Below are 13,737 nucleotides of genomic sequence, written 5' to 3' on the forward strand. Positions count from 1 at the left end.
CACAAGGTTTTCCCTAAAAACTTGTGATTATGATTATGAAGAAACTGTTTCTCCTATCATAGATGTAGCCACATTTCTATAAGTACAATTGTATATCAATGTGAGATTTATGGAATGTTGTTACTACATATTTATATATATGGAGAGTTAGATGCCAATATATATATGAAAGTCCCAGAAGAATTTAAGTTGCATGAAGTAAAACTTCTGAAATATGTACTTAAATCAAATTGAGATGATCATTGTATGGGTTAAAAAAATTTGGGCGAATGTGGTATAATCATCGTAGTGAATATTTGACAAAATAAGGTTATATTAATGATCCTATATGCCCTTGTGTTTTTATAAATAAATCAAGTTCTAGAATTGCAGTAGTGGCAGTATATGTTAATGTCATGAATTTAATTGGGACTCCTGAAGAGATTGTACAAACTACTGAATATTTGAAAAACGAATTTGAAATGAAGAATCTAGGGAAAACAAAATTGTCTCAGCCTGCAGATCGAGCATTGTTCAAACAGAATTCTTGTCCATCAGTCAACCTATATTGAAAAGGTTTTAAAACATTTTAATATGGATAAAGCTCATCTGTTAAGCACTCCAATGGTTGTCTAGTCTCTTGACACTATGAAAGAATTGTTTTGTCTTAAAGAAGATAATGAAAAGATCATTGGCCCTTAAGTGTAATATATTAGTGAAATAGGTACTTTATTATACTTAACACAATGTACTAAATCGAATATATATAGTGCACATTTTTAGTAAATTTGTCAGCAAGATATAACTCTGCCCCAACACGTAGACATTGGAATGGTATCAAACATATCTTACATTACCTTCGTGGAACAACATATATGGGTCTGTTTTATTCAAGTGAATCTTCCAATGGCTCAACTCTTGTTGGGTATATGGATATCTCTCCGATTCCGCGCAAGGGCCACTCCCAAACCGGATATGTATTTACTTGTGAAGATACATCAATCTCATAGAGGTCTACAAAGCAAACGTTGGTTGCTACATCTTCTAACCATTCAAAAACACTCAATAAAGCTAGTCGAGAATGTGTTTGGCTAACATCAATAATTCATCATATTCGGAGCACATGTGATCTACCTCCAACAAACACTTCAACTGTTATATATGAAGACAATGCTGCCACTACTACAATAATATAAATAGACAACGGTGAAAAACCGTTGTCTATTTACCCAAAATTCCGTCGTCTAGGCGAGTGACGACTATAGTATATTTAGACAACGGTAAAAACCCGTTGTCTAAATGTATTAATACAACATTTATAATTTAAAACTGTTGTCTAGTATCCACCAAAATACCCAATATTCATCTTAAACAGTTGTGTTGAAACCCAATACACAACGTTTACAGATACAAAACAATTGTATTAGTAATAATTAGACAATACTTATATGATATAAATGTTGTCTGAAGTCTTATTAAACATCCGTTTTAAGAAACACCGTTGCATAATTAAGTATAAAACCAGCATGATGTTTGTACATAAGAAACTCAACAACAGTTTTTACTAAAACATGTTATTTTAATTACTTATACATATCATTTTATATCTTAAAACCGTTGGGTAATCATGTTTTCCACAACTTTTTTTAACTATATGTGATGTTAAGTTAGGTGTTTGACAAGTAATTTTTTTTCAAAAATGTTGTATAGATAGATGATACACATCAATTTTTTGGTTAATCGTTTTAACTGTTGTTAGTAGGAGTTTTATACAATGGTTATTTAACTAAAACCGTTGTCTATTGTTAATTAACATAATTTTTTTAAATTTAAAACTGTTGTTTGTTTGATTCACATTTTAATATCCTTGCTTACATCCAATTGAATCCCCATTAATTCCCTGCTTGCATATCCAATTGGAATTAAATCCCACTAAATCCCTGCTTGTTGCATCCAAAGTAATCCACAAATATTGGTAACTCAAAAAGATCCATGAATTCATTAAATTGGAATTGGAGTTTACAAAGTCGATCATGATAACAAACCCATTCACACATTCCTTGCCAATTAATGTACAGCCCAAAAAATTATAAGTAACTTGATAACTACAAAAAGTACTTGTTGATTACAAAAACTATAAAGCTAGGGATGACATGGTCTAACCTAAGTAATCGTGCAAAGTCAGCCATATAAATACCAAAATATCTGACTTTGCAAGATTAGCTAGTCAATGAACTGCTCCCATCATAATATTGCATGTCTACACAGCCTAGCCAGTTAGCTATACAAAATATTTACCAAAAAATGCTTGTTAAACCCAGCCAGCAGATTTAGGGAAGTGAGGAGTACGTATTGGATCTACATATAGCGCACCAGAAAGCCTGCCCATTCAGCACGTACTTCATCAATCTGGTCCTGTGAGTAGGTGTTGTCCTTTCTCCTTTCCCACTGAAATTAACCATGGAGTAACAAAGGGATTAACATAAGGGAATACACCAAGACACAAGTGACTTAAAAAACAATTAACCTGCCATAACCATCAAGTTAATCATCAACCATCAAATTAATGATCTAATTGACTTAAAAAACAATCAACCTGTCAACCATAAAATTAATCCATCATCATCATAATTAACAAGGGTTTTTACACAATTGATCCAAACCACATTTTAAACAAAATGAAACATGTCCCAAGTGTAATGAGGTTGCAGCCAAACCATCATGTTATCATGACACCATGAAACATGCACACTGTAACACATGCAGTATACCAACATTCAACATTCAAACCTGGGCAAAGTTTAGTAGACAGCAGGAAATTGTTCAAAGGTCTATTTTGATTTGGTAAGATTGAAATAATTCTAGCATGCAAACTTAATTAGATGAAAGAGCTTAATTCCACTTATGACGACTACACAAAAATAGTGAACCCCAATATCTGTTTAGAAGTTACAAAAATTCAAGAAATTAATTTGCTGGCCAATTAATCAATTTCATGAAAGTGCAAGTCACCAATCAATTGGTCAACATGACAAAACAAACAGGCTAAATCTAAGCATAGGTCCAAGAAAAGAGTTGCATGACCCAAAGAAAGGTGAGATTTTCAAAAATAAACTATCAAAGGTGCACAACAATACAACAAATGATAAGCATATGTAAAATGAGTAACCTAAATACACCAAAGAAAAAAAATCAAAAATAAAAGAGAACAAGCGACTTGGAAACTAGTAGGGCATCAAGTTGCTACTATAAATAACTTCTTTGTTTTCATAATGCTACTATGAACACATGCAAATGTGCATAAGACTTAAAATCTGTCCCAATTAAGTCTAGGCCAAATGCTACCTAGGACTTAAAATCTGCCCCACATGCAATTAACCTTTCAGCTTATTAAATTTCAAACTTCCCATGATATATATATCCTAGTATATATACATTCCAAATAGTATAAAATTAAGTCTAAATTTCAAGTTCAGTTTGTACCTTGGTAGCAAAGCTTAATCCTTCATCTTCAACTATCTCTTTCATAAACCGCATAACAAAATAGCCACACTCCTTGTGGGTTGGTTGTTGAGGAATGCCCTAAATAGTATAAGCAATAGAATTAGGACCGAAATTCATAATCTTAAGTATTATATCTAAATCACTATGAACTTGAGTAGAAATTAGCAAACATGCATACCGACAAGTTTTTCCACACAACTGCCTTGTTCCCTTTCTTATTCCCTTGGGCTTTAAAGATTCTGATCGCACTTTAACATGAAAACAGATACCGTGTATCAGCATAGCAAATAAAAACCTTATACATGCATATGCATAAATAAATCAAACTGCTGTTTTGGGAATCAAGCTTCTGCTCAATTAATTACTTACTTGTCCACCACGGTTCTCCATTCTTCACCACATAGTCTCCTTCTCATTGGGTCCAAAAAATGGACAATCTCCTTGCCCGGATTGACAACCGTTAACGCCCAATGATTTCTACACAAAAAATTCATTAAACATCTACCAAACTTCTTATGGATTATGTTAAATTGCAAAACAACTATAAAACACATTAAAACAATTACTTACCCAGAGTTATAAGGGACTAAGTAAAGCTGATCCTCAGCAGAACTTTTGAACCTATCTGCTAATACTCGTGATCTCTCATCAACGGTTCCACAGCCAATAGCCCCCATTCGAGCAGGGTCAATAAAACCAATCATGTCATTCATTTTTGATTTCTTAACCACATCGAATAAAAACCTATAAGGAACATACATAATTTAACATATCATAGTGGAAGAAAGCTTGCCAAACTTATTACTTAATTCACATGGAAAGACATAATTAAGCTACCTCATATACACAACAATGCAAGTGGCTGATATCTCCTCCATACGGCTAAACTGCTCTATATCTTCACTCAGTACGTGGATTTTCCGAGGCTGACCAAAAACTTCAGGTTCAATTACAAAGTGGATTGTCGCATCCTTCTTCATGCCAGTTTGTGCATACATGCATAACACCTTCAATGTAGGGGGCAGTACTTTCAGGTCCAAAGGTTGTGGCTTGTTTACACTCTTTTGATGCTTATCAGCTTTGGCCTTCAAGGGTTTCTAGGTTCAAAATTAAAAATATGTTAGATGTAGGATTTCATAAATAACATCAAAAATTGCCAAAATCAACACGGTTGACCACAATACCGTAATACCCTTTTTGTTCTCCTCCATAGGCAAAACAAACTGTTTTGGCCAAGCTACAACACAACCTTTGGCTTGGCCCACAGTTTCAAGTTCGCCTCTCACAGGGATGGGAAGCAGTGCATCATCATTAAATGAAGCATAGATTGAAACCCTGAGGTTGTCCTTTCCCAAAGGAATGCCATGGACAGTCGGGTTGTCAACTTGTACCTCAATCAGTGTTGCATGTGCAACAATTTTTTTATCCTCACCTTCCACAACTAACTTGCATTGTTTCCCCTGCACACAAGACACAATTTCAAATTAACTGAAGGCATTTTAACTAAGCATAACTGAAGGCATTTTCACTAAGCATTTTAACTAAGCGTAACTGAAGACATTGTTTAGATGCATATAAAATTTCATTGAATCACCTTAAATATTGATTCCCTCACAAATTCAGAATCCACATCCATGATGTCATCCTCCTTTGGATTGTCATTCAATCCCAACACCTTCTTTGCAGCATTACAACTGGCTTTATCGGATCCATATTCCACGGTGTGTGGAGTTGGGGGAGTGGGAGGAGCAGTCTTTTGTACCGGGACTGGGATATTTGCAGCAGGACCCTTGACATTAGCTAGTATTTCATCCAATGTAGTCACCTTGGCCTGCCAATCAGGGGACCCTGCTGCCATTAACTTGTCTCGCTCATCCATCACAAGTTTGGCCACAATATTTGCTCGCTCCTCCTCCAAAATTTGAGCCGAGATCTTTCTTTTCTCCTCTGCCATTATCTCTGCCTTGATTTTCTCTCGTTCCTCTGCCACTATCTGCGCCACAATCTTCTCTCGCTCCTCCTCTACAATTGCTTTAATTGACTCTCTCACATTCTCTTTCACACTTGTCTTCCTTCGCTTAGGGAGGTGGAAGTATGAATTTGGTGTCACATAACTTCCAACTGCTCTAACCCTGCCACCATGCTCAGGGGTCCCCAAGGCAAGTGTCAAAACATCATTGCTACCAGATGTACTTAATTTCCCCTCCTTCTCTTGTTGCTTCAACTCTTCCTGAAAATGCAATTAAAAAATTGTTAAAAAATAATGAGAAACAAGCAATGATGTGGCTGTTATAAACTGTAGGGTGCCATGAACTAAGTATAAAAATTTAGCGTGCAGACTCACAATCCGATTTGCTAGCTCAGCTGCCTTGGCATCTATGATTTTACCCTCTTTATTTGCACGTGCTTTCATCCAGAGAGTAGCACGATCAACCTCTTCTTGGTCAGAATTCATGTCATTCAACTGCCAAAAGCCATATGGTTTTAGAACTTATAGACGGTGTTACATACCTAAACATCATAACACAAAATCAGAGGATTTAAAAACACATCACTAACCAGTTCTGACTCCAACCCAGCATACCCTTTACGCGACATTCGATGTTGGTACTCGGCCTTTGCACGTCTCTCCTGCTGAACTTCATGAAGTTTCTACAATCCAAACAAGTAACAAATTACTTGCATCAAATAGGAAGATGTGACAGTAATTTAAGGGGATATAATATGTAAAAATCATGAAATTACCAAAAAATTTGGTTCTAGTCTTGACTGCACAAACTCGTCCCAGTCAGCTTTCTCAAGGAAGTTATACTCTGCAGGGGGTTTCTTAAGTTTCTCAAGGTCATCTATAAATGGTAGTACAAAAGCAGTCGTGAGACGGCTCTTGAATTCCCTCCATTTAGCACCCGCTGATTTCATTACCAGCTTTTTGCTTTCCGGCGCTATCTCAAATGCCAACTACATACATAGATGTCCAATATATTAGTTGCTACATTACAAGAAGGGTTACAAAAATAGGTTGCTATAAGTATTTATATGAAAACAAAAAAAGAGCATGATTAAATGTATGCTTACCTCTATTTCTTCCCAAATCTTGTTTTTATATTCATTGTCCACCTTCTTCCATTTAGCGAAGGTAATAGGGATCTTTGTACGTGCTAACACCCCAATGTAAGATTGTAGTTCCGTTGCCACCTTCCCACGAGGCTGACCCTTCTTATTATACTCAACCACCTTCTTAATCTTTAGGATCTTTCGCCTCACAATGCGAGGCATTGTAACGGGTCCTCGTTTGCTCTTCACACTGCTTTCTGATGTAAGTGTCTCCTTAGCACCAGAACTTGAATCCTCAACAGCCTTAGATTGTGTTTGCTTAAAAGTCTTTGCTTTTGTCGGTGTCCTGTTAGCTTTGGCTTTACACCTCTTCTTACCAGCCGGAGATGCCCTCTGTGGAGCCATGGTCTGCAAAAACAAAAGCAATCAACTAATTAAGTATGAACAAGGTTTGACAAATAAGCATAATAACCAATCAAGTAAGAATAAACACAAGCAATACTGAAATAAGGTATAAACACAAGCAACATATATAAAGGTATCAACACAAGTATAAACACAAGATTTTTACCTTTGCTGTAGATCAATACCTTTGACAGCAACCAAAGAAAAAAATATAAACACAACTAGCAAACACTTTATTACATATTAATATTTTAATCCAAATTGAAATAAGTATTAATTTACAAGCTCAAATATGGTAAACATAAACTAATCAATCCATATGCCCTCGCCTCCAGGTCGCACATATTCTGTTCCAGTTTCACCCACTATATCATCAAACGTCTCTACGGGTGGAAGACTAGTGGTGAATGGTTGAAGGTCAAATGTGGTATTTCCCAGCTCATCTTCCCATCTAATGTCATCTCTATCTGGGGTTGTTAGTACAACAGACCACCTAGAATCTGCAGGATCTTCCACATAAAACACTTGTTTTACTTGTCTTCCCAAAACAAACTTGTCCGGCTTATGACTCAACCTACTCAAATTGACCAACGTAAATCCAAGTTCATCTATCTTAATGCCATTCTGATTCTCAACCCAATCACACTTGAAAATGGGCAGCCTAAACTTGTAATAGTCTAGTTCCCATATTTCTTGAATCACTCCATAGAAGACCATATCTGTGATGACCGGGTTTTTGTCCTTCGAACTAGCAACCTGCATTGCATCTGCCAGGAGGTAAACACCACTGTTCTGAACAGTTCTTACGTCATCACGACACTTGGTACTAAAATGAACCCCATTAATCTTGTAACTGTTAAACTTCGGAACTTCAACACACGGTCCATCAGCTATCCATCTCAAAGTTTCAGATATGTTATTAGGTGTGACAGAAAGTGCATGATTCACCTGCAAAGATGACCGTCTATATCAAATAAGGTGCACTGTGTATACAGAGAATGTGCTTCATTTTTTTAAAATATGAACTAGTAAAAAAAGTTGAATATATCACCCGTTTTTTTATCCAAGGGATGAAGGTTCGATTGTGCTTTTCTTGCAACCACCTCTTCTTTTTCTTGTTTTTGGGATATTTCTCTTTCAAATATCTCATATGTTCACTATAATAAGAGACATGTATCAATTAACCAGCAGGGGGAAAACAACTATTGAACAATTATAAAATTAATTTTAAAGGGAAATGATTGCTCTTACTCAATAAAAGGTTCAACTTCAACTGTATTTTCTAGTACATAAAGATGGGCCTGCTCCAACTGGTCACGATCAACCCGATGTATAGAAGCACCTGATAGGGGCTTAGTTTCATTGTTAGAGCCAGACTTTTGAGATGACGGGATACCAACTGTACTAACTTCACGCATATGTTTAGAGCAAAACTCTATAGCTTCTTCCGCAATATAACCCTCCGCTATGCAACCCTCGGGACAATGACGATTTCGTACATACCCCTTTAACACCTTCATATATCTTTCGAAGGGGTACATCCATCTAAAATAAACTGGTCCACATAACCTAACTTCTCTCACAAGGTGCACTGTTAAATGAACCATAACATCAAAAAATGATGGTGGAAAATACTTCTCAAGCAAACACAGAGTGACTACTTGATCTTCTTCAAGTTTATCTAGCGTTGATACATCGACAACTTTGCTGCATATAGCATTAAAGAAAAAACATAATCTCGTGATAGCATATCTCACAGGCTTTTCCAACACAGAACGTATGGCCACAGGGAGCAATTGTTGCATGAGGGTATGACAGTCATGAGACTTAAGGCCATGAATCTTTAAATCCTCCATTGATACAAGACTGCTAATATTTGAACCATAGCCTTCAGGGACCTTCATACCCAGAAATGATTTGCACACAGATCGCTTCTCCTCTCTAGACAAATTCCAACTTGCAGCCGGCAAGTGAGTCCGTTTTCCACAAGTGTTAGGTGCCAATTCAGTTCTAACCCCCATGTCCAACAAATCCAAACGAGCTGCAACCCCATCTTTTGTTTTTCCAGGGATGTTCAATAGTGTGCCAATAATACTATCGCACACATTCTTCTCAACATGCATAACATTGATAATATGCCGAACATGAAGAGATTTCCAATACTCAAGCTGAAAGAAAATTGACTTCTTCTTCCAACAAGCTCTAGCTTCACCCTCAACCCCTTTACTCTTGACTTTCCTCTTGCCAAAAGGTGTGAAATTTTCCTTTTCAACCTTTTCAAGTACTTCCTCTCCTGTTAATGGTACAGGAGGTGGTGTTAATTCTTGCAAGTTATTGAAAGCTGCTCTTTGCCTTCTATAAGGATGATGGCGTGACAAGAATCTTCTATGCCCTATGTACGATAATTTATTACCATGTACCAACCTATGAGGTCTTGTTTGTGATCCACAGATTGGACAAGCATTATACCCTTTCACAATGCAGCCAGATAAGTTTCCATAGGCCGGAAAATCGTTGATGGTCCATAGAAGTACAGCTTTAAGGGTGAAGTATTCACAGCTGAACGCATCATACACTCCTGGAACTCCTGCCCATAAAGATTTTAAATCATCAACCAAAGGTGTCAGGTACACATCTATATCATTTCCAGGTTGTTTAGGACCAGAAATTAATAAAGTCAGCATCATGAACTTCCTTTTCATACACAACCATGGAGGAAGATTATAAGTAACTAGTATAACTGGCCAACAGCTGTATTTGCTACTCAAAGAACTATGGGGATTGAAGCCATCAGCTGATATTGCTAGTCTAAGGTTTCTTGGATCTTCTGAGAAGTTTGTCCACTTAAAATCAACTAACTTCCATGATGGGGAATCAGCGGGATGCCGCATCTGTCCATCATTCAGTTTTTTATTAGCATGCCAAGTTAAACTCTCAGCTATTTCACTACATTCGAACATCCTTTTAAACCTTGGGAGAATGGGAAAATACCACAAGACCTTGGCAGGCACCCCCTCCTTCATTTTTGAATCCTTACCAATCTTCCACCTTGGCAGACTACAAATAGGACAACTGGTTTCATCCTCATTTTCATTTCTGTACAAGATGCAATCATTAGGACATGCATGTATTTTCTCATAATCCATTCCCAATGCACACAGAGCCTTCTTTGCCTCATACATGGATATGGGTAGCTTATTACCTTCTGGAAGCAAATCCCCAAAAGCAATAAGGTAATCAGAGAAACCTGCATCACTCAATCCATGCTTTGCCTTCAAATTATACAACCTCACTAGTGCAGATAGCTTAGTGTGTTTTGTACAACCAGGATACAAAGGTGTATCTCCATCCCCAATAACATTCAAAAAATCTTGAGCTGCGTCATCTGAAAAATAGTTTGCCTTATCACCTTCCATCTCCACTGTTTCAGAGAGAAATGAACGTTCTACTTCAGTTTGCTCTTTCTCTCTAACTGTATTTGTAGCTGACCTAGAAGGTTCTCCATGCCATATCCATTGTTGGTAACTTTTATCAACACCATTATAATATAAATGTTCCCTTACAACTCCAACACCAAACTGCTTCACATTGCCACACTTCGTGCAAGGACAATGAATCAGGTTTGGGTTTCTAGTATTTTCTAATGAAAACTTGAAGAATGCTTCCATCCCTAATTCATATGCCCTCGACCTTCTATTAGCAAACATCCATGACTTATCCATCTAACAATTTCAAATTTCACAAAAAATTAAAGCAAACTTGTCATTCATTGCAAGTAAAATTCAATATATTCAGTTACCCTAATATTATCCAAACAATTTCAGTTAAAAAAATATCACAAAATCACACAAGGACAAGTGAGAATGTAGGCATGCAAGAGGAGTGTTGCTGTCAGAGTTTCAGATTTTCAGGTCTGACTTGGGTATTCCACGAAAACTACATTCAAGGTCGGAATATGGTGATTTTTGTCTTCAAATGACCATTAGGATGTGAACTTGTGACTCACAAAAAATCAGCTTATGACTCCTTACCAAATGATACAGTTTTCTAAAAGTATACAGTAAGGTCAAAGACTACCAAAATCAAACAAAAGTAAACAGTAAGGTCAGAACCTTTAATATTCTTGCCAATGCCAAACATTCAAACATACTCAAATGCATTACCACAAGAGTTTCACAGGGTTCACAAATAAGTTCAAGTCTTCTTACCTCGCTGTGAGCCTTGGTTTTGAAAGATAGTCAGTAGCGCTTTCCACGTACACTTATAATGGATAAAAAACTAGATGATTTCTCACATCTACAAACACAAATGACTTAATTTAGAAACAATAAACAAGAGAAATACTTCAAAATAAATACAAACTAAATTTAAAAATTAAATGAACTATGATATTAGTCATATTAGTCCATTACCAATCAAGAGTTTCAGCATCCTTGGGAATTATCCAAACTTAGTGAATAGCATTCAGTCACATATACAAAGGAAACTAGAATAGTTCTAGCTAACCAATTAGAATTCCATTTCCTTCCATACCTAAAGATCCAAGTTCAGTAAATAACCCATATTATAACCAATTTTTATATCTCAAATAAAAACGGAACTACAATCAGAAACTCACGCCATGAGACTCTATCACTCATACTGCATCAACCCTATCGATGGAAACTTGATTTCAACCCAGAAATGCAAACTAAATATACGCAACCTAGTGAGAAAATAAAGCATGCATTCAGTAAAATCTAAATTCTAACTTTTCCCCCTCCAATTCCGCAGCAACCAAACAACCTTTTACAGCCCATGAAAACTTGATTCTGAGCCTCATAAAAATATATGATGGACGCAACAAAACAACTCATTTTCAAAAAGAAAACAAAAATAGTACATTATTAGTAAGAAACAATGATGTACAAATAACTATGTTGAAAGTATAAAAAGATATGCTCTTTCTCTTATAAGGATGTCCTACCCACCCTTTAAGAAATGTATATCCTACCCACCCCAATAAAAAGAAGAAAGAAAGAAACTTTTCTCAAATTATCCACTGGTTCAGAAGTCCAAGTTAAAAAACTGGTCTGATCTTACTGCAGTATACACAAATCTCATGGGAAAGACTCCTCATTTGATCACATCAATGCCAAATTGATTTTTTATACCGATAAGCATTACATGATTACAACCATCTATCATAAAGTAACTTCGTAAAATTTGTCAACATGATTTCTCTATGGGGTCTCTTAAATTCTTCATGTGTCCCAGGCTTGCATGCTTCTTTATATTTTCTAATAACTTCTACTGTTTATAAAGAAAAAATTAAGGTCAACAAATTTCTAATCCAAGTAGCAACAAATGACAAATTTAAACCTGAATACAGTGGACAAGAGCAGAATTCTCATCACTTGGATTAAGGCCTTCGACAGTAGAAATAGTTCTTGCCCATTTCAAGCTTAGTCACTTTATTTGTCAAATGTTGGGATGGGAATAAATTAAGGTTGGCAAATAGGGTTTGAACCCTTAAAGAAAACATCTTCAATATGCAGAATCATTGACTTAGCTTCATTACTTTTAAGGTTTCTTGCAAAAACAATTTACTAGCAATGAATAGAAGTAGAAAAGGAAAACCAAAACGAAGATAACTATGACTATAACCTAAGGTAAGAGATATGAAAAACCTGCTGTGTAGCACTCTATGTAGGCCCTTAAGAGCACCCTAATAACCACTGGCCGAGCTACCCTTGCACCCAGCCTAAACTTTCTGCTCCGAATCCAGCTCAAGTTGTCGACGGTGAACTCATATCTCCAATCGTGGCATACCCATCTCTCAGAGTGACATTCACATCCCCAGTGAGCAAGGGTCGCTTCCCAGTTCTCTCCTTCAAGACGGTGACACAAATTAAGAAAGGGATCCGACGGTGAGACAGAGCGATTGGCGAGAGAGAGCAAACGGAGAGAGAAAGAGAGATAGTGGTTGGATCTGGATGAGGGACTGAGGGTTAGGTTTAGTGTCCCCACGCGACGGTGACTCGGTGGCGAGAAGGAGAAGATGCGACGAGAGAGGCGAGAAAGAGAGAGAGGCGAGATCGATGGGTGGCTTATCTTTCAGATCTCTCACATGGTCGGGCTTGTGAGGTCGCTTGGAGGTCAGGTGGGTGCGCTTGGAGCAGATGATGGCTTCTCTCTCAGATCTCTTCTGGTTTTGGCAATGTTTGTTGCTGGGTGTATGACTTAGGGGTGGGAACGATGAACATTGAGAGGGAAACATATCGGAGGGAAACAAGAGTACACAACAAAACTTTTTTAATGAAGTTACTGTAGACCGGTTTTTCCATTTTGTTTCGCTTACACAATGGTCACAACTTAAAACCATTGTGTAGGCCAAACCAAAAAATCTACCCCTCTCAAAACCATTGGATTTCATTCATAAATACAACAGTTTTTTTAAAACCGTTATCTGTAAAAACTACACAACAGTTTTAAAACAACCGTTGTGTAGATAGTGTCGTCTATTTATATTATTGTAGTAGTGTGCTTGTATTGCTCAAATAAAGGAGGGACACATCAAAGGTGACAAGACCAAACATATATCACCAAAATTCTTCTACACACCTGAACTTTAAAAAGTTCAGCAAATGTCAAGCAAATTTGATCTAATGATAATCTAGCGGACCTAATCACCGAATCCCTACCAAAGTCTACATTCCAGAAGTTGATATATGGAATCAGTTTGCGTTAACTCTATAAGCAATCAAATTAAAGCATGCAATCATCAGGGGGAGATCCTTGTCAAGGGAAGCATCA

At 36.8% G+C, this 13,737-nt stretch overlaps 1 protein-coding gene and 1 long non-coding RNA gene across 2 annotated transcripts; both read right to left on the reverse strand.

The window, feature by feature from the left end:
• Positions 1–2,039: 2,039 nt before the first annotated feature.
• On the reverse strand, positions 2,040–3,562 carry LOC147285976 (uncharacterized). The gene is made up of 2 exons (XR_015122059.1): positions 3,463–3,562; positions 2,040–2,427 (listed from the first exon to the last, which is right to left on the reverse strand). It is a non-coding gene; the product is annotated as an uncharacterized LOC147285976 (long non-coding RNA).
• Positions 3,563–7,248: 3,686 nt separating this feature from the next.
• LOC147285977 (uncharacterized) lies at positions 7,249–10,664 on the reverse strand. Its single transcript, XM_086239327.1, has 3 exons — positions 8,194–10,664; positions 7,994–8,099; positions 7,249–7,890 (listed from the first exon to the last, which is right to left on the reverse strand). The coding sequence occupies exons 1-3, from the start codon at positions 10,662–10,664 to the stop codon at positions 7,249–7,251; spliced, it is 3,219 nt and encodes a 1,072-aa protein (XP_086095453.1).
• Between the last annotated feature and the right edge of the window lie 3,073 nt (positions 10,665–13,737).

Source organism: Dryas octopetala, chromosome 4 (genome assembly GCF_963921425.1).
Source record: "Dryas octopetala chromosome 4, drDryOcto1.1, whole genome shotgun sequence".
NCBI lineage: Eukaryota > Viridiplantae > Streptophyta > Magnoliopsida > Rosales > Rosaceae > Dryas > Dryas octopetala.